This window comes from Neltuma alba, unplaced genomic scaffold (assembly GCF_004799145.2).
Source record: "Neltuma alba isolate B1F8T4 unplaced genomic scaffold, ASM479914v2 tig00012070_pilon, whole genome shotgun sequence".
NCBI lineage: Eukaryota > Viridiplantae > Streptophyta > Magnoliopsida > Fabales > Fabaceae > Neltuma > Neltuma alba.
Window position 1 is genome coordinate 105,192 of NW_021636631.1, and position 21,812 is coordinate 127,003.

The 21,812-nt window shown below is 36.8% G+C and overlaps 3 protein-coding genes across 4 annotated transcripts; 2 read left to right on the forward strand and 1 right to left on the reverse strand.

Moving 5' to 3' along the window:
• Positions 1 to 1,678: 1,678 nt before the first annotated feature.
• LOC114721796 (probable xyloglucan 6-xylosyltransferase 5) lies at positions 1,679 to 5,900 on the forward strand. Of its 2 annotated transcripts, none has more exons than XM_028907659.1 (2): positions 1,679 to 3,250; positions 5,656 to 5,900. In XM_028907659.1, the coding sequence occupies exon 1, from the start codon at positions 1,807 to 1,809 to the stop codon at positions 3,169 to 3,171; it is 1,365 nt and encodes a 454-aa protein (XP_028763492.1). In that variant the 5' UTR covers positions 1,679 to 1,806; the 3' UTR covers positions 3,172 to 3,250; positions 5,656 to 5,900. The 2 variants fall into 2 exon arrangements, with proteins under 2 accessions (XP_028763492.1, XP_028763491.1); XM_028907658.1 differs by lacking the exon at positions 5,656 to 5,900 and adding an exon at positions 3,413 to 3,609.
• Positions 5,901 to 6,504: 604 nt separating this feature from the next.
• Positions 6,505 to 10,181, reverse strand: LOC114721835 (uncharacterized). Its single transcript, XM_028907714.1, has 3 exons — positions 9,478 to 10,181; positions 6,939 to 7,059; positions 6,505 to 6,827 (listed from the first exon to the last, which is right to left on the reverse strand). The coding sequence occupies exons 1-2, from the start codon at positions 10,072 to 10,074 to the stop codon at positions 6,970 to 6,972; spliced, it is 687 nt and encodes a 228-aa protein (XP_028763547.1). The 5' UTR covers positions 10,075 to 10,181; the 3' UTR covers positions 6,505 to 6,827; positions 6,939 to 6,969.
• Positions 10,182 to 12,481: 2,300 nt separating this feature from the next.
• On the forward strand, positions 12,482 to 21,602 carry LOC114721834 (LON peptidase N-terminal domain and RING finger protein 1-like). The gene is made up of 18 exons (XM_028907713.1): positions 12,482 to 12,968; positions 14,148 to 14,246; positions 15,521 to 15,603; positions 15,733 to 15,817; positions 15,910 to 15,996; positions 16,611 to 16,672; positions 16,831 to 17,024; positions 17,120 to 17,180; positions 17,654 to 17,831; positions 18,667 to 18,705; positions 18,811 to 18,872; positions 18,985 to 19,021; positions 19,744 to 19,793; positions 19,894 to 19,960; positions 20,437 to 20,512; positions 20,658 to 20,737; positions 21,110 to 21,178; positions 21,296 to 21,602. The coding sequence occupies exons 1-18, from the start codon at positions 12,888 to 12,890 to the stop codon at positions 21,353 to 21,355; spliced, it is 1,470 nt and encodes a 489-aa protein (XP_028763546.1). The 5' UTR covers positions 12,482 to 12,887; the 3' UTR covers positions 21,356 to 21,602.
• Positions 21,603 to 21,812: the final 210 nt, after the last annotated feature.

A 21,812-nucleotide genomic window follows, 5' to 3' on the forward strand; every position in this document is an offset into this window, starting at 1 on the left:
TGTCATTTCGTGTTTATCAGAAGTGGGTGCTGTCAGACATGTGCAAATTGTAATTTTAGCAGAAAAAGTATGAAAATGTATGAAAACATTGTGGGAACTTGTCATTTGCTATACTTAACTTGTCATTTTTCATTCTGAACTTGTCATTTCGTATTTATCAGAAGTTGTTGCTATCAGAAATGTGCAAATTGTAATTCCAGCAAAAAAAAAGCATAAAAATCTTATGAAAACTTGTCATTTTCTATTATAAACCTGTCATTTGATAAATCAATGTGGAAATCCAGTCATTTTAACAGGAAAAAGTATGATGAAAACCTACTGGGAACCTGTCATTTTAACACAGAAACTCAAATTTCTATGAATTGCTTATCAGAAGTTGTCATTCGCCTTACTAAACTTGTCATTCGCCTTACTGAACTTGTCATGAATTGTGTATCAGAACTTGTCATCTGCTAAAGAAATCTGAAAATGCTGTCATTTTAACAGAGAAACTCGAATTTCTATGAATTGCTTATCAGAAGTTGTTATTCGCCTTGCTAAACTTGTTATTCGCATTACTGAACTTGTCGTGAACTGGGTATCAGAACTTGTCAACTTGTTATTTTCAACAACTTATCAAACTCGTTATTTTCAATTACGAACACAAGTTGAAAATCAAAATAGAAATGAAGAATAAAAATCCAGATTTATTGGGCATTGTCTCAGCACCAAGCAATCACCGCACACATTGCAAGCAAACATTACAAGCATTACAAATGACAGTCACTCTCCCTCAAACTCCCGACTCTCCTCTCCTTCCACAGCAACAGAGAGAATGATGGAAGAGGCTTCATTGTTGACGAAAGAGCAGGTAAGCAAGATAAGAAGAAGGTGACGGGGATGACAATGAGGAGAGGACCACCGAAAGACATTGGGAGTTCCATATACTCTGGGAAAAGAGTGAGGAGAGGGAAGGAAACTTGGAGAGGAAAGAGAGAACGAAGAGAGAGAGGAAAATGAGGAGGCAAGGTCGGGAAGAAGATGATCTGGAGAGGAAGAAAGAGAGAAAAGCAGAGGGCATTTTGGACATTCTACCATCATTTCATATTTGCAATTTGGGACCGGGTCCTTTGAAGCTATTTTCCAAATTTAGGGTCCCTGATAGCTATTTTATATATTGGAGGGTCTTTATTTGTAATTTTCCCAAAATTTAACCAGTTCTTTGTGCCAAATAAATAACTACCATTCTATTTCATCAATGAGTGGATTTTCTCCTATTTCTTTACATGCACGCGCGAGCACAAACCGAACGCAAGGAAGGACCCAAACAGATGATGATGAAGTGAATAGGAGACCGGACTAATTAATTACTCATCCGGTTCTAAACATAAGTTGTTTATATATACAGGAAGAATAATTCAATATAAAAATTAAAATCAGATAAAAATCGCTTAACAGGAAAAAGTGATGGACACGTCTATGTCCGCTTCCCGAGACGGTAAGACAGGCCGTTCCCTCTTCCTCTGAAAAACCAGACTGACTTCCTTTTCTCATGCTAGTTTTCCGCCACCATGTCCAAGCTCCTCCGCTTCCATCTTTCTCTCCACACCTAGGGTTTACATTTTCGTTTTCTTTCATTAATTTTCTTCCTGCCCAAACAGACTCCAGGATATCCCTATCTTCCTCTTCGATTTCCAAAATTATGCATTTTCAAATCACCCTTTTACTTAATTCTTGAAATTTCACGAACCCCTGAATCTTCTCGTTTGTCTGTTCGTAGTTAGTCCGCTCAGGCACTGAGGGGTTCGTAGAGAACAGAAGATTACGATGGGGCAAGAGGGTCTTTCCGCTCAGAAGAGAACTCATTCAGTGGGATTGCCCACTACTACCACCGTTCCTAATGGCAGAGGCCGTGCTCTTGCCGGCTTACCTCGTGGCCGTCAGATCCACAAGACTTTTAACAATATTAAGATAACTATCCTTTGTGGCTTCGTCACCATCCTCGTCCTTCGCGGTACAATTGGGGTTAATTTTGGAAGCTCTGACGTCGATGCCGTCAACCAGAACCTCATTGAAGAGACCAATCGGATTCTCGCGGAGATTAGATCCGACAGTGATCCCTCTGATCCCGACGAGCCTGTTGAGACCGAGTTGAATCCGAATATCACATTCACTCTTGGGCCGAAGATCACCGATTGGGACCAGGAGCGGAGGGCTTGGCTGGATCAGAATCCTGAGTTCCCAAATTTCGTCAAAGGTAAAGCTCGAATCCTGCTTCTAACTGGCTCACCTCCGAAACCTTGCGATAACCCAATTGGGGATCATTACTTACTGAAGTCGATAAAGAATAAGATTGATTACTGTAGATTACACGGGATTGAGATTGTGTATAATTTGTCTCATCTGGATAAGGAACTTGCTGGGTATTGGGCAAAGTTGCCTATGATTCGTCGGTTGATGTTGTCACATCCGGAGATAGAGTGGATTTGGTGGATGGATAGTGACGCGCTCTTTACTGATATGGTCTTTGAGCTTCCCTTATCGAAGTATGATAAGTATAACTTGGTTCTTCATGGGTACCCTGATCTGTTATTCGACCAGAAGTCATGGATTGCTGTGAATACAGGAAGCTTTCTGTTTAGGAATTGCCAATGGTCTTTGGATTTGCTTGATGCGTGGGCTCCAATGGGTCCAAAGGGTCCCATTAGAGAAGAGGCAGGGAAGATTTTGACTGCAAATCTGAAGGGGAGGCCAGCATTTGAGGCAGACGATCAATCAGCATTGATATATCTTTTGTTGTCAGAGAAGGATAAATGGATGGATAAGGTTTTTCTTGAGAATTCATATTATTTGCATGGCTACTGGGCAGGATTGGTTGATCGCTATGAAGAGATGGTGGAGAAGTATCATCCAGGATTAGGTGATGAGAGATGGCCATTTGTCACCCATTTTGTGGGCTGCAAGCCTTGTGGGAGCTACGGAGATTATCCTGTTGAGAGGTGCCTCCGTAGCATGGAGAGGGCTTACAATTTTGCGGATAATCAGGTGCTCAAGCTCTATGGGTTTAGACATCGCGGTCTTTTGAGCCCTAAGATTAAGAGAATCAGAAATGAGACCGCTACTCCTTTGGAGTTTGTTGACCTGTTTGATATAAGGAGAAGGCCGTCGGGTAGCAGTGAAACAAAAAGCTAGTGAGGCGACAAACATGTTCTAGGGTGATTGGGCAACCATTATAGTTGGAATTTGATCTGATATCATGATACCTTCACGTGTAAGTTTTGTTTGCTAGTTGTCTTGGTTCTTTTCTGAAAACTTCCGGATAGAATTCGTTCATAAGTCGAGACATCTTGTTCTTTCTTCTATGTCTGAGTAATTAGGTGCCAAATTACTTTTTCTGCTGTATACTGACATTCTTCTATATTCTCTCTTCCAGGAGGCATGAATTCATGAACTTGTAACTTATTGAGTTTTGTTGTAACATGTTATAATAGTAGTTCTTTCTTCTTTTTTGTTTGACAAGCATACCTTGATTGTAATTTTCCATAGAAAGAAAAGGAAATGACTAATTTTCCATGAAGCCAGTATGAAGTACTAATCTCAAATCAATACCAACAAGTGAGTCCTTTTGATGCTTGAATTTCTGTATATGACTAGGAAGAAGCAGTTCTTAAAATATCTTGATCAATTCAAATTTCTTTTGCATCGTGAGTTTTGGATTTGTGATCTGGGGAGCTGAGCCGAATAGTGATACTGAAATTAAGGAACTGGCCTTTTTAATTTATGAATACATATAATGCATTAAAAAGAGACATGATTTGTTTACTACCTTCGGTTTTTAATATAAAATTATATATCAGATTATGTAAATTAGTACGGAGAAAAATAGTAAATATAAATTTTTTTTAAAGTAATTAATTTATTTTTTTAATTTTTCTGAATTAGTTAATTGACGAGAGATAGTATCATTCAATTAGGGAAACAATGAATTGGTCAAGGTATGCATTGACTTTAACCCCTGATAATATATTGAACCTCTAATCTGTGTGGTTGACTTGTTTCGCTTTTAAGCTCTTCCTTCTCCAGTTGAACAACAGTTCAATTTCGCATGATGTTGCATGTAACTATCAACCATCCTACTTAATGGAACTTAAAACAATACACATATGCGGACACTCTTCCTATTGGTTTCTTTTTTTTTTTCTTCCAAAGGCAAGTACAACTTGAAAATAAAACTACTCTAAGTCTTTCCTCATCTGAGCATCGCACTCAGGAGGTGGGTTCTGTAAAATAAACAAGTCTTGAATTTGGTGATGAGCTAATCTAGCTAAAATATCTGCACACTTGATGGTTGACCGAGGTGCATAACTGATGGTGAGATCCCACTCTGAGAAGATCAAATTCCTTAGCTCCGCCACTGTAGGTCGCAAAGGATGTTGAAGACCGCCGTCTCTTGTGATGAGATGGAAGGCTTCTAGCGAGTCGGTATACGCATGAATCTGTTTGAATCCATATTGTTTACAAATCCGCAGTCCTGTCAATAAAGCATTTAGCTCCGCTGCAGTAGATGGCATGAATCCCATCTGTTGCTTGAATCCCACGATCCATTCTCCCGTGGAGTTTCGAACCAAACCTCCACCTGCTGCTAGTTGCTGATTATTAACTGACCCATCGGTGTCGAGTCTAACATAATTCTCCGGGGGCTGCCTCCACCTATCATCCATCAAGTTCAGTGACCCAAAGAGACGGTGTTTGAGTTGTCCTTGCTCCGTGTATTCCATGAGTTGGTGAAGCCCCATATGTATTACCTCATTCGGTTGATGCCTGACTCCCTCCATGACTCCTTTGCATATGTTTTTCCATAATAGCCAGCAAACGATGGCAAACACTCTGGTCCAAGGCCATCTGTCAAAACTCCTAGTTCCCATGTCTCTGGAAAAATTCGTCTTCAGCCAATCCTGCAGATTTAAACGAAAAAATTGAAATAGACAGTTAGGATGAATAATATTAGTCCACACTCTTCTCGCATTCTCACAGTCTCTTAGTATGTGTACAGTGTTTTCCTCTCTTAAGCACTCAAAAGGGCACTCCTCACTGGTAATGATTCCTCTCTTAGCTCTGAGTGAATTTGTTGGCAATCTGTCATGGATAACTTGCCAAAGGAAGAATTTGATTTTTTCAGGCACCGCAAGTTTCCAGATCTTCCTCCATATCCCTGCACCTGGTTGTCTGCTTTCCTCGAATACCATTCTGTAGGCTTGTCTAACACTAAAATTCCCATCTGTCGACCTTCTCCACCAGAAGCAGTCCTCCTGTTGTTCTGCCGGAGGTCTAGTCTTCCTAATTACTTCAACTATGCCTTGCGGGAGATATTGGAGCATTTCTTGAGCGTTCCAGTCACCATTGCTCATAATGAAGTATCATATCTCGCTAAATACGATGGTGTAATTGCTGTTCTGGTTCGCTGGTTTTTCAAAGGAAAAAAATTGCTGTGATGGTTCTTTTCGCGCAACTTCTAACATTCACGGTTGGTCTCAAAAGAAAGTTAAGAAACACTACTCGCAGTATTGGTGACATGTTGGAAAGGATTTAGATTTCAACAACAACAACAATAAATGGAGAGATACGGAGTAGGCCTTTTTAGTTATATATTTATAATTTTCTTTTCATTTTTTGCAGACAAATGTGCTATATCAGATCTGTACCAGTAAAAGTGAAGAAAAATAAACATGAATCAAAGCAACTCTCCATACCCCACGAACTGACTTGGACGTTGCCTTTTCAGGGAATCTGCTGTTACTTGTACTTTGTTATTGTTGATGGTAGATTGATAGTTCCAGTGGTTGTTTATCCATTATACATGCCGCACATAACAAGTTACGACTCACGAGTACTTTTTCTTTTTCTTTTCTTTTTTCCTCTCATCCTTCTTTTTTGGTGATGGATTTCTGCTTTCTTGTTTGTTTATAGTCTTTTGCGGGTAGGGAAGGAGAATTCATATGCAGACGTTCATAGTTAAAAATTGCATGAATGTTTCAGTGCACTTGATTAACTCAAAACTAGTGACTTTTGCATGGAGCCGGAGGCCGGAGGGTGTTCAAAAGGTTCCTTAAGATCGATCTATATTGGACACGCCTCTCATAAAGAAATGTTATCTCATCGCATATGACATCCTTTTCACCTTCACGTAAGCAAAATTTGGCCTGACTGACATGCCACCATGAGTTGGGATAGAATCATCAAATCATGTATGTTTATGAGAAATAGGAAATTGAAGTCACTGAGTAGATATAAAAGGCTTGAACAAAAGACCAACAAGAATTGATTCTAGTGGAAAGAGTTAGTCCCTTACAACATGACAAACCAAAATTTGAATCCCTGCTGAAAAAGATGTCCACATTTAATGCCTGACAGTGTTTCGAGCCTCGAACATGATTGCTTTCTATTGAAGATACTTATGCTTTAGCCCAAAAAAAAAAAAAAGCTTGAACAAAGGCAATAAAATATATATATATATATATATATATATATAATGCGGCTTACATCAAACTCCATGTGCACACAAAACCTACATCTAGTGTTGTAAAATAACAGCAGGTACAATATGAGAGAGCTCTGCTGGCTTTCCTACAAAAATTTGGTGGTTCCTTGCTGAACCAATCATTCTGGAGGAGTTGAATAACTTCTTCCTATTTTGACCAGATTAATAGTACATCCGGAGATGACGGTTCCTTCGTCAGGCGTTTTTTGTTTTCTTACACTACGGTCGAGATGCTGCACTCTAGTACCTGTTCAGACACTCTGCTATAGCAGTGCGAATGATCACCATGAGATTGTTTTTACATTAAAACCTGTCAAAGACTCACGAAAACTGTGTATCAGTCATGGGATTTAAAATTAATAACGATCAAGTATAGCCGTCAGTCTACATCGAAGTCCTGTTGTATGAGTTTGTGACTTACCATAGCTACCATATTCCGCACCATGAGCCAATCATTCTGCCAATTTGGCTGCCAAAGCTTTGTGACGATCTATAAGTACTTCATTCATTTGCATAATTCGCTCCAAGAGTTGAGCGATTCTCTGGAAATATCAGATTTTGAAGTTAAGAGGATAGCAAAGAAGCAAACCACTGAAAAGACTATACCCTTTTTGGCAATAAAACAAACGGTACTTCCATTAAGTTCTCTGTACATCTCAAGAGGTTGAGCTTTCTCACCATTAGAACTGCTTCAAGATTTTTACTCTCCAATTTAAAAAAATTTAGATCAAGAATCTCATAATAGTTAAAAAAAGTTCACCCTCCGTTAATAGTCGAGTTCCTCACAAATGACGCAAATCAACATGCATACATTAGTCAAACATATGCCAGCAATGGGTTTTAGTTAAGCCAGCAAGCAAAAGGCTCATTACCATTCAATCCATACGCTACACTGACACAAGCATATGATAAGAGCTGGAAATGAAATACAAAGAAAACAGAGAAGTAAAAGAAGGTTTATAGACAAATTCCATTACGATTCAACAAGAAAAGGTATTCAGCATATCAACACTGTATAACCTTCTTCCCAACCGATCCAATTATGCCAGCCCACTGACTGCTTTACCACCTCATTAACTAGCTAATGCATATTCAGGATAGCATCAGAACTACTCGCAAAAGAGAATCTTGAACCCAAGGGTCAAAGTGAGAACAAAATTCTGATTTGATCTGAATTACCCAGCATCTAGCACTAGATGGAACCGATTTTCTGCAACCAAGGCACAACCTTGTTCATCATTGCCACTCGTTTTTGCAAATCCAACTTCAAATAAACAAGTCTATATAATCCAATCCGCTCCTAAAGTCATTCTTCCCAATTACTTTAGTGTTAAATTCTTCCCAATTTCATTAGTGGACAAACACCAAAAGGTTCTCTGTCAATCCTACCAATCTTTCAAAGCTAGGACCCAGAATTCACAAGGAAAAGAAAACAGGCACGTCATCCAAATTGGTCAGCACACAGTTGAAAAGAATGAAACACTTCACCTAATCCATACAATTAATGCCTGAGAGAATTGGATCCCCGTTTTTGAGAATTTTTATACAAAACACTATACATTTCTGAAGGAGCAGCAGGTTGAATCTCTCTTATGTTATTGCCCACTGTATCATCATCTCCCTTAACATATAAAGCTGCAAATATGGGGACGAACTTTTGAATCCAACGTTCCACTTGTCTTAGGATTTCCAAAAGCCCCTCCATTGTTCACTCTTATATTGAGAAACTCCAAATATTTATAGTACTCCCCTAGTCCTCAATATAGAAACTAATTGGGGATTTAATGTTGGTCATATATATAAGACCTATTTCGCATGTTTATTAATTTTTTTTCCAAATTAACCCTATTGATATTCCCTCAATAATGATCAAGTAGAAGAGGGAGAGAGAGAATTGAGAAAGATGCTTAGAATGTTTTAGAAAAAACATATCATATTAACTATTTTAACTAACTTCCTTAATTAGGTTTTACATTAAAGACTAGAGGAATAGTAATTTGGCCAATTGCAAGGCATGGAGCAAGGTAGAAGGTTCAAAAAATGTTCCCTAAAGGCAATCTCTTCCTTCAGTCCAGCCGAGTAATAGCCAAATTTATTTACAGTCAAACTTTCAAACACATTTTGATATTCCATCGCACTTCTCTTCTGCTTCAATTGCGTAAACTCATTCCACCTCGTGATATTTGATGATTCTCATTATTTGGTGAAGTTATACTGTTTCTTGTCACATATCCTTGGATTTGAATTGCCTTGAGGGTTCAGTTTGCTGAAGGAAAACCCCATAGAATTAGTTTTCTAAGCCATCAACTTGTTCATTTGTAGACAATAATACAGACAACTAGTCATCCATCAGTTGATTGCAATTGAGTGGCCTTTGACATGGCCAAGCAAGGCCAGTTCTAATACCACTAATAAGAACTCGAAGAAGGGGAAAATTTTTAGACAAAATCCATTAAAACCCAAAACGAGGTACATGATGGATAACCACCATTTGTAGCCTTTTTCCTGCTCGATTCATTTCTGCTAGCGGATTTTGAATCTTTACTTTCAGTGCATCCTCTCTACGCCCTCTCTAACTTTTGTTTTTCCAATTACTATAACTTTTAGTGCATCCTCTCTGCACGCTCTTTAACCTTTTTTTTCCGATTATTATAAAGTATTGTTTGTGAGAGGATGGAGAGAGCATGCACCAAAACTTAGCCGCAAATATTCAAAATCCTGTGCTAACTAATGGATATTTAGGATCATATCAGGAGAAAATAAGTTTTTCACATGCAAATTCCGCCATTAATACTACTACAACAACAGAAATCCAACATTTTGAGCAGAATTAGGGGGTCGATCGCACATAATGGTCTGCAGTTAGAATTTCCACAAACAGCCAAACTCAATCAAATAAATGCAACTTGACCATTACAACTGTTGAAATACAAGTAAAAATATATCAAAACTTAACAAACCTTGTCTTTCTCTTTAATGATGGTCATCAGGTGATTTTCACGTTGCTTGCGCCTCCTCCTCTCCTTCAGCCAACACCAAACCCGTATGCATATCCACCACGCCAATATTACCGTAGAAACCGCCGGCCCAATTGACAAGATGACACTTCTGTTGGAAGCAAAATTTCGATACGAATTAATCATCGCGAAAAGCTTCCAGCGTAAGGTCTTCAAGCCAATTCTCATCCACCCATTAAACCCATCAATTTTCTCTACCGGTGAATCAGACGGTAATGACGATGATATGCCACAAGCATCAGTATCGGAGGGTGAAAACGAAGATTCCGAACGAGAAAAGGAAGAGGAAGAAATGGAGGACGGCGAAGGTGATATCGAAATGTCGTCACACTGGTGTGACAATGAAGAAATGTGCAGGTTTTCATGGTTAACTGGCGGGAAGACGGAGCAGTCATTGTGTTGCCGGATGTCTCTGATAACCACCATTGAACAATCTCGCAACTGGGTTTGTTGGAGTTTTGATGAGTGGAGGTAATGGAGATTTGAGGTTAAGGCTTGCTCCGACTTCTCTGAACCATCCCATTGACGGTCATCCTCCATTATTACACCACCAGCACAACCACTCAATTTGGGAGCTTTTGAGCTTCGCAGCTATGGGCTATGGCTTTCCCTTTTCCATGAAAATGTTGATCCCATCTTGACCCTTCTCCGAGTTCTCATTCCCTGTTCTGGGTCAAATGGGACAAAACTGTAATTTTATTTTTATATCAAGGACAAAATGGTATGCGTGGAAAATAGGGGGAAATGGGAAATTAGTCTTAAACTGTCAGTCATGGTTGGGCCCATAGTCAGGCCCAAAGTCGGAATATTTTAGGATGAGATTAAAAATTCGAGTTGTTACTGCAACACACATCCAGACTTTGACAAAAAAGGTCTCAGTAATCAATTAAAGTGTTTCAAAGTTTGAATTAGATGATACAAATCCAGGTATTTTTGGAAATTTTATTAAAAAAATTCTTTTTGTGAAAAATACTTAATATAAGAGCTAATTGATTAATTTGAGTAGATTAAGAAAATTAGTTAAGTTAGTTTTTTATAATAAATAGATGTATTTCCTAAAACACCGTTACTAATTATGTGTAATAGCTAGAACTACCATTTGATAAAATTTTTAATTTGTGTAACTACTACAATAACTATATTAGGAAAAGGTAAATAAATAGAAGAGACAAAGTAAATTAAGATCTTATATTTATGACCAAAATTAAATATTAAACTAGTTATTATATTGAAAAATCGGAGATAGTATAAGGTGAGTCTCAAAGTCAAAATTGGATAACATAAATTCAAGTCTCAGTCATCATATTCATCATCCAAAAATAAAAATATTAGACTGGTTGGAGTGTTATCCTTCAAAGTCATAAGTTGAAGATAGGGAGACTCCTTTTTACCATGGTTGAATATGTTTTCCAGGTCAAGCTATTCAACACTTTATATGGAATAAATGACGCCAAGAAGATTCTCTGAGAGCTAGTCTGTATTGGATTATTCATTCATTCTTATTCTCACGTACATCGCCCTCACTCCACCTTTTGGTTACTGCAAAAGAGGATCAATCTCCACTGGCGAACATCGGATGAATCAAATAACCTCACTTCGTTAATTCTTTTGTTCTTGTGAGAATAGGTTTTAGTAAGAGTTTTTCCACTTGCATGTTTGAATTCTCTAAGTGTTGTCTTATTAAGTTTAGTTTGTACTCTTTCATTTTTAATATATTATCATTTTGATCTTTTTAAGGGGGGAAAGATATGCCTTCTTGCTAGAGGTCGAGATGCTATGTGAATTACATTCGCCACAGCAACCCTATTAAGTCAGCTTATAAATGTCCTAGTTTATAAGAATAACTCATACTACCTCTGTTTCTTAAAATAAAAGTTAGTTTGACTTTTAATTTGATTCTAAATATAAGATTCTAATACACTTTATCTCTCTCTTTTTTTTTTAAGATAATATTTGTAGTAGTTGTACATGTGAAATGTTTTATTACATGATAATTTTAGCTAATACACACGATTAACAAAAATATTTTTAAAAAATCATATATTTATTACTGATGATTAACTCAACTAATCTTTTTAATTTACTTAAATTAGTTAACTAACTCTTATATTAAGAATCGGATGTAGTATTATAATCTTATCTTACTTATTACTTATTAGATAGAAACCCAAATAAAATTTCGGGGAAAGATAACCCATAATCTAACTATCACTAGTACACCCAAACTCTTACCCAAAAAAAAAAGAGTTGATTGCTTAAAATGTGAAAAATAAATTTTGAAAATAATTTATAAATAACTTTTCAATCGTAATTTACAGAATATGAAATAAATAAATGAGTAGAGTTTTGTCTCGACTTATATGAATACTATCCCAAACACGTCTTATGTTGTGAATGATTTATTGAAGTTTTATGCATGATAGATAATATATTACAAGGTTTTTAATTAGTAGTTGTTTTACCATGATTGATGATTGTCATAAGATGTCTGGAAATTCAAGAATTCAACAATCAAACGTAGCAAATTTTTTAATTAATTTTTTTAATTTTCTGAATTCCTTCTTTAAACAATCATTCAATAAAATCTCAAAATCTACATGAAAATAAACTTGAAAATGACCCAAAAAGTATCCCGAAGATACCAAGAGTTTTGAAACGATTTTACCATTTTGACACTTTGGCGTCTCATTGTTCTCTGAAAAAAATTGCGTAAATTATAAACGCTTCGAGTCTGGCCAAAAAATAAACGCTTCGCGGCAAGAGCTCGCGGTGAAATGAGCATGACTCTGAAAAGTGAGAAGACGTACTCCAGATTTCTATCAAATGAAGACCTTACACGCGTACTACTTGACTGAAAATAAGCAATTCTAGTGGCTTGAGTGTCCGGGCACACCATCTAACCATGGGGCTATTAACAGTCAACCGTTGCCTTGTCCCCCCATGGTCGACTCGTCGAGTCCGTAATTCGCATCGCTCAAGGGAGCGAAAAGCTCGTTCACAAAATGCCAGTGTGATTAATTTTGCATTTTTGCTCCCTTTCGCTAGTATCATTTCTATCTGATGCATTAATTGAACTTACTTTTGGACGTAGAAGATTGAGACGTGGAGTTATAGCGATAGATAGAACGACCGATAGACAGGGAGAGAGAGAGTGGGAAGACTTGGTGGAATTTGGTCCGTGTATGAAACGAAGGACACAGGGTTGAACACCGATGCTTTTTCTTTTCATCCTTACCCTCTTGCCGAGACCTTCAAAGTTTCATTCTTTCAGCTGTCTTCGCTAGTCAGGAATCTTCATCTACTGCAGAGCTACTAAGTGCGGGCGCGCCTGTGCGCCCTTTGATCTTCCTTGAATGGCGGAGGAGGAATCGCCTTCGTCTCCTACTGTATTGAGCATGGAGGGTCTTGACGATGTGGAAGACTACGTTTGGTCAGTTCTTCTCCCTTTTGAGAGGTTTTTATGCGCTGATGAAATGTTGCAGAGAATATTTCAATCATTAAAAAAAATGGAGAGAAATTTCATGGACTGTAATTGATTTTGTATGTGCATTATTTGAATGCTCTTTTGAGACGTTGTTCGGCATATGATAGATTGAAACTAAAGAAGTGGAGGTTTCAATCACAGAAAAGAAAGAAAGAAAGAAAGAAAAGAAAAAGTGGGGGTTCTTGTTTTTCTCTAAACACGTGATTACAGTTCATGGCCCAAAAAATGTGATTAGAATTATCGGGTTTTGAAAGTTTAGGTTCCGTTTTTCCTTTCTTTCTTTTTCTTTCTTTTTTTTTTTTGACCGAACCATTTTCCCCTTTTTGAACCTCTGAAATCTTTCAAGTCCATGACCAAATATTGTAATTGTATTATAGGGGTTCTGCTTCGCGTAGATGGTTTTTCTGGTTGTTGGAATTGAGATATAAAAATGAACAATTGAAAGGCTTCCACTTTCCAGTATCCAAAGATCGCGCATAATATTTGTTCTTACCCAACATCTCTGCGCGGATTTTTCCTTCAAGTCAATGCCTTTTAATAGCTTCCTTTATTTTGGTCAGTTTACTGAGAAGAATGTGCTAAAAAGACAAGTTCTCTTGTTACCGTTCTTTCCCTTTCCTGTTAGCAGTTACTATTTATTAGGCGTTGAGAAATCCGAGGACAAGAAAAAAACAATTGAAAATGAGGGCCTTTTTTGCGCCATTTTTCTATTAAAGGAATCATAATTAAGGTTTCATGTGCGCTGCTCCAGGATTAATATACGTTATGGTTTTTAGTAAATGCTTCGTTTTGCTGATTGAATAATACTGACTGCTTAGTGTCAGCTGTTTTCAAACTTCCATAAGAAACGGAGAAGCTGGAAATATATCTGTTGGCCTGTGCACTTGGCATTGGCAAGATTCTTCTCTATTTGGCATAGGCGCAGTATAGTATTCATCTGTTCATGTATTGAAAAGTGGGGACTTGAGTGTTTTATTTTTCTTCTTACTGTCAATCCCAAGTTAATACAGGTATTCAGAAAACAGAATCTAATCATTTGCCCCCTTGCATATCAATAATTCATGATTTTTATTAATTTCATACTGACAAATCAAATGCACCAAAAGACTGAGCTTAAGTCAGATTTCAGGCATCTGAACCGGAGGGTTTGGCAAGGGAAACATACCATCATTTATATGAGCTTATGCAGAATGGCAATGTGGCATTTCGGGATGACCGTATGGAAGAGGTGATGCTTGTACTTAATCTTTGATGTTTGGAGAACTTCACTTATTTCTTTGACTATTCATTCAAATATAGTGTCTCGATATATATTAATCACTTGTCTTTTGTATTTCTTAACTTTGTGTTGAAGTTGAAATAGATATATATGTGTCACCTGTAAGGGAAACTGAAACAGAAATTGCAACAACAACAAGTCTTATATCACTAGGTGGGGTAGGCTATATAGTGGGATAAGGCTACATGAATTGCACGACATCATTATGCTTTATCAACAACTAAGTTTTTGGATATGTTGTTGATCTTGAGGTCTTGTTCAATGACCTCATTGAACGTTCTCATCGGTTTTCTTTGCCCTTTTTCATAGGACTCCTGTCCGATCTACCATTCTCACTAGCGCCTCCATTGGCCTATGAAACAGAAATTGAATTAAAACAAATTATCATGAATTTCAGTGATGAAAAAATTAAACTTGAGTTATGTAATGGGGTTAGCCTGTCCGAATGAGACTGTTAATCCAATTATTGTTGCTTTATGTGGAGAAATTTGGAAAGATTTATATTGGCAGTTGACTGTGGTCTTGACATTATTGTGAAGGTCTCATTTGCATGGGAAATAATAGAAGAATGGTTCTTGTTCTCCACCATCTAGCCACTATTTTTCTTCATGTAACTACATAGATTGGAATCTTTTTCATTTTCCCCCACCCTTCCTCATTCACATTATCTGTTTGTCCGTAGTTCACTTGTTAACACATTCCATTATATTCTTGTGGTTATATATCGGATGCATGCTAATATTAGGCTTTAGCTAAAATTTGAGAAAATCTCTACGCAGCTCCAAATATGTCTTCATTGCTTTCTTTTTTGTTTGATAACCTTTACAGAGTTCGATCATTGTATCTTTTTCTGGTCTGTTTTTTGAAAGGCCAATTCTTTGTGACAAGCCTTTCAAAATATAAGCAAGGCATTATCTTGACAAATTATTGATTGGCATTTCACTGCATGGTTAGTGTGGGATGCTCAATGTGGTGTTAGTTAAGTTATGCTTATGCTAGAGTTATGTGGCATTTTTCTCTGGTCCTTCTCTTTTGTTACCTACGACATGTGGTCTTCTTTCTGAAGAAGTTTTAGTTGTAACATTGCGAGGAAAGAATGCATTTCTCATGTGTTTTAAAGAGGATAACATATGATATTGAAAGTGATTCATTATCAATTAAAATATTTATAATGCTTTGTAAAATGTCGTTCCGGTGCTGACCTCTGAGACTATCCGTTCCAGGCGATCAACTTTTACTCTAGAGCAAATAGCATCAGGACTGGTGATCCAGTCATACTCAATAACCGAAGTGCGGCTTATATCAGGTTAAGCATAAATAACCTTGTGGCTTTTAAATACCTATAAAAATTTGTTTTTGTTGTGGAAAAATTTTGCTTGAATTTTGTTGGCTTCAGTGATCTTATGTCAATGATAATTTTTCCTCTCTTGTACAGAATTAGCCAATTTTTAAAACACAGACCTCCATCAGCTTCAGAATATAGTCCGTTGAGTGGGCTTGATCCTACAACACATGCTGAAGTATACTTTGATGCACTGTCTTTATCATGCTGAAAATTTTGAGTTTATAAATTGATTTTTACTTAGAAGTTAACAGCTGGCAACCATTTCAGCTTGGTTTGAAGGATGCTGAGAAGCTTGTCAACATCCGAAGTACTTCAGTAAAATCATACCTTTTGAAGGCCAATGCTCTTTTTCTGGTAAAGTCTCCCTTGTAGTTAATCTTCGTTATAGTTTATGGGAATTCCTGTCATTTATTGAGGCAATCATGTGGATGCATGCTTCTTTCTATCAGGTGGCAGTTGCTTGTTTTCCCATTTTAGGATATTTGTTTCTTGGGATGGAATAGTTTCTTAGTTGTGCTGAGCTAGCTGTATAAAAAGGCACTACTGAATCTTGAATGAATTGAAAATGTAGGGTTGTCCATAAGTGCTATTATAGTGATTCAAGAGTAATCAGTTTTTGACAATGGGAAAATGTTATAGGCATTGTTTGTTTGCTTCTTTTATTGGAGAGGCACTGTGAAACAAAATGGTTCTGTGGGGTGCTCTTAAATTTTTTTTAATAAAAAATGTGGTCCCTTTTTTGCATGGTAAACTATTGTTTGCAGATCTCCTATGGTTTCATTATGCAGAGATCAGTACATGACAAATTTAATACTGCTGTAACGCCAGTTGGTACCAAAGATGTTTCTTATATAGCACTGAGTGATTCACAAGAGACTATTTCACCATGCTTCTTTGTCCATAGTCATTTTTATATATATGCCATATCAATGATGTCACATTGACGTTGTGCTGCTTTGAGTTGACAGCTGGAGAAATATGAGATGGCTCGGGATGTTATTCTTTCGGGCCTTCAAGTTGATCCATATAGGTACTACAGATTTGGGATCCTTTTAATTTCTGTTCTGCATTTTCCTTTTGAAAATATTATGGAGATTCAGATAGAGCCTTTAGCGTTTGCAACAGTCATCTACTGAACTATATGTGTCATCTATGTCTGCCATTTGATTCTTTTCTGGTGTAATGTAGTAATTCTCTACGTGTGTCTCTTTCAAACCTGGAAAGAGCATTGGCTAGCTTGGCGAAGATGAGTAAACATGGACAGCCAGAGCGCTCTGATGACTTTGATTGCACTCTTTGCCTCAAGTTACTTTATGAACCTGTTACAACCCCTTGTGGACATTCTTTTTGCCGGTCATGTCTATTTCAGTCAATGGATCGTGGTTGGTACTTTCTGATGTTGATTTTTTTGAAGTGGGAGCCCGTATTATATATTAACTACATATTAAATCTGTTAACTTTTGTCTTAATTTGTTAGGCAACAGGTGCCCGTTGTGCAGGACAGTTCTGTTTATTAGTCCTAGAACATGTTCCGTGAGGTGGGTCATCTATTAGAGATCGTGACTTTAAATGCTTATACCAATTCATCAAACCACATAAAGGCCCTGGATTCCCGTCTTTTTATTTCCTTCTCATCAAACGTGGGAGTAGTCAAGTAGGGCAGGCATTCAATGATTCAAACTTCCATATTTTTAGGCCTGTACAGCATATATGTAAGAAATTACTTTATTGAGTGGCCTTTTTCCTTTGCTGGAAAGTTGCTTGCAAAACTTCTCCATGGTAATAATGTTGCGTTTTCCTAGACTCAAAATGACGGAAGAACACAGCAGTTTTCACATACCTATTTCAGTGAGTGGTGAAGGCCATTAAATTTTGAGTGTCTTTTTTACCCCTATAGCTGTGCCAAGCATAAATTAACAGGGTTACAAGAGTATGCCTTTGTGGATTTGATATAAGAAATCTGGGACTAAGTCTTTTTCCCCTGTTTTTATTATTGCTGTGAACTTTCCAGTGTGACATTGAAAAACATTATACAAAAGAATTTTCCGGAGGAATATGCTGAAAGGAAGCAAGAGAATGACAGTTTGAGCAACCTGGGCCTAGATTTGATCCCTCTCTTTGTCATGGATGTTGTCATTCCATGCCAAAAGTTTCCACTCCATATATTTGAACCCCGTTATAGACTGATGGTGAGTTAGTCTATTGTTGTTGATTGTTGTGGAAATTTGAATTTTAAATATATCTTGAATGTCAAATAAGTGATTCATATTTCTATGACTAATATCCTTGGGAAGTTATGGTGATGCCTGCTTGAGCAGTGGCAGGGGCATAAATTATTATTCAGGAGGAAAAATGAAGAATTCATTTTTCTATTTTTAATCAAGAGGATGTCCTGCTAATTTTCAGTTAGGAGAATGTTGATGTTTATGCGACAATAGCAGATCAGAGGACATATTTCTTGATGATTTATGAATGTACTCTTGTTTTTTTAAACTTAATTACCTTGTTGAATTCTAGACATGCTTCTTAGCAATGCTGATTAGCGTATAATGATACAGAGCACTGATCACTGAACTTGAAAACTTACAATAGCAGAAAAAGTTGAACTTCGATTTTCTAATTTAAATAACAGATCAGAAGATACATTTCTTAATAAATTAGGCATTTGCTGTTGTTTTAAACATTCACTTCTAGGCATATTTACGCAGGTTAGGGTAATTATAGAGTAGTGATCCCCTAAACTTGAAAGCTTATAGTAGCAGAAAAAAAAAATTGTTTTGAGTTAGACGAGGCCTTTTACTTGGCCATGGGGAATATTGATGGATGATATGGTCTGTGAAAAGTTTGTAATTTCTTTACAATTTCACAAAAGAACTACTGGGAGAGGGTCATTGGTAAATTACAGTTATCGTGGATTTTTAAAGTAATCCAATTTTTAGTGATAAATGGTGTTGATAATTAAATGTTTTGAATTCGATTTTATATATGATTTCATCATACTTGTTCTGCATTTTTCTAAAACAGGTAAGAAGAATAATGGAAGGAAATCGCCGGATGGGAATGGTAGATCAGCAATGGTCCTTTTTTGCCCATTTTTCTTTATTTAGGTATAATGGACTGACCGAATTCCTTTGTTTACTGCGCGGGGTTTGTCCATTCACCGTTTAGGTTATAATCGATTCTGAAGCAGATTCCCTGGCTGAGTTTGCCTGTGAAGTGGAAATTACTGAGTAGGTGCTTGGTTTATTGTTTCCTCAGAAAAGTTCATGTGATACATAACACTGACAAAACTCATGTATGCCGCTTATTTACAATGAATGATTTTTATATTTGATTTTATAGGTGTGAACCACTTCCGGATGGACGTTTCTATATAGAGGTGCAAATATAATTGTGATTTCTCTTCTCTTGTTATGATGCTTTATAGCATGTTGTGAGATGAAGTAAGGAAGTAAAATTTTCTATACTGCTTTCTACTTTTGAGAATGAGATGCTTTTCTTTAGTCTTTTGTGAAAGAGGTTCTTGCCGTATTTCATTCTCTATTTAAGAGCATTTGTATGCTGGATAAGTTATGGCTGAGCTGGCGGAGGTTAATCACAGGTGACCACATTCAGCAACAGTTTTTTGAAACTTAATACTACAGGCCGAGTGTTTATTTATACATTCTCATATGCTGCAGCAACGTAAACCTGAGATAACAATGTTTCATAACATTAATTATAGACTGGTTTGTCGTCGTCGTCATTCTTGTTTCACAGCATTAATCAGTCTATTGGGATTTTACAACTTCGAGAAAGAATCAGTCATATTAATATTTGACAAATCTTCACAGAAACTCCTGGATGACTGAAATTTTGCTTGTTCTAATATTATGTTGTGGCTTTCTGCGCAAGTGTAAGATAATTTATCAGAAAAATAGTGAGTTGAGTAACTTCAGTTTCAAGGTGGTGTCGCTTAACTATTTCACTCTCCTGGCTTGGTGTTATTAGTTCAAAGACACTTCTGAGGCTTCTGATGTTGATCTATATTCGCTTAAGTTCTACTTTCTTTTTAGATGTTTATTCAAGTTGTACATGAGTATAAATTGCCACTGCATGCAGATTGAAAGTCGTAGGAGATTTCGCATCATCCGATCATGGGATCAAGATGGGTAAGTTGTTATTAGCTTTTGTCCTTAACAAATTATATTGCTGCTGATCTCTGGACTTATAGGAACGTGTCCTTTATGCCTTTCTAATGTTTGTACTCAGGTATCGTGTTGCAGAGGTCGAATGGATTCAGGATATTATGCCATCGGAAGGTAGAGAGAGAGAAGATGTAAGTTTACTGGAATCTCGGCTCCAATTTATCTTTAGGCTCTCTGGAATGTTGGCGAATTTTGTACTGTTTTCTGAAGATATATCAAGCTTCAATTTTGATAGGCTTCTCATGCGATAGGCTGGTAATTTTAAGTAAATAACGCTGTCACATTACCTGGGCACTGGGGAGCATTTTGAATGTGATTTTTTGGGCTTATTATCTTGATTCATCAATATGTGCTTTATTTCCAAATTCGACGGTCTTGGTCTTGCTCTTGGTCTTGGAGGGGACAGGGAGCGTCTCTAGTTAATATAAACAAGCAAGAACCCGATATGTATCGTATTGGAATCAAGATATGGCAGAACCTTGCATAAAATCTTAAAATTTTCAATGCTTATGACTAAAATGGTCAAGCTCTCTCAAGTCTGATGGTGACCTGTATAGGAGGATCCCTCATTCTGATAAATTTCATCTCTATAAATTTATTTTTCCAGTTACAGGAAATAACAAATAATGCGGCAGAAAGTGCTCGATCATGGATCAGAAGGGCTAAAGAAGCAGCAGGACAAGGTAAAATTGCATTGTGATTCCCAAGGGATGTCTTAAATTTGGTGTTGATTGAAATTTTAAAATATATTTAATATTCTCCTGCCCCCTTCCTTTTTTAATCCTTACAATGGAATGCGTCAGTATTTAACTACAGAATTCCACGCAGATCAAAGACGACTCGAGAGACTGTTGAATGTTGAAGTGATGATGCCCCCGCTACAAGACCCTGAGCGCTTCAGTTTCTGGGTGCTTTTCGCCTTCTTTGCAATAAAATATATATACTACCTCTTGTTTTTAATATAAGAACCAATTGAGAATTAAATTTAGTCTTAAATATGAAGGCTTTAATTCACTTTGTCTTTTTTTTTTTTTTAAAATATCTCTATTGATTGCGAGAGGGCTCTTATCAAGAAATAATTCTAATCATTCATTGTACATGATGAAGAGGATAATTTAAGAAGATCAATACACATTTGTGACAAATAATCAACTTAATTAATTTTTTTAATATATTTAAATTAGTTATTGAGCTCTTATATTAAGGAGAAAATGTAGCATATATATAATTTGATATTCTGTTTTTCATTGACCCCTGTACTGATGTATGTTTGATTGCAGCTTGCTACCTTATCAAACCGGAGGCCTTCAGAAAAACTTGATCTTCTGCGCTTGAGAGATACCAAAGAGGTATACCCCTTTTTTTCATTTATTCCATTTTTCTGGTTGTTTTTCTCTAGCTCCAGATTATTGATATATCCTTGCTTGTTATTCTCCAACCATAATTTTCTGGTTGTTTCCTCGTAGAGGATCAGGCGGGGTTTGATATATCTGCGAGCTGAGGAACAAGGGTGCAGAATCCAGTAAATGGCAGGCTCACACTATTATGTAATGCCAGTTTTTATAGAGATATATATATATATATATATATATATATTGTTCCAAAGTCATTCAACATTCTTTGGCCTCATGAATGGCATTAATGAGGTCATTTTTGTTGTAAGTTGCCACATGAACACATGAAGCTAAACCCATCGTTTTTACTGTACTGTGATCAGACATTTTTTGAATTGTGAATTGTGAATGATAAAAAGTCATCTTTTGATCAAGAAAATGCTTGTGGTTATGATTTTAGCAGTTCATTAACTCCTTGAGTGTATCCTTTGCCAAACAATTTAGATAAGATTATCGATAGTAATTTTTTTATCATGTATTTAGAGAGAATAATGAAGAGCATGTTGCTACAAGACACTCCATGGTGGCCAAAAAAAAAACATACAGGACATTCCTACGTTCTTTATGCTTAATCTTATTATTCTTTTAA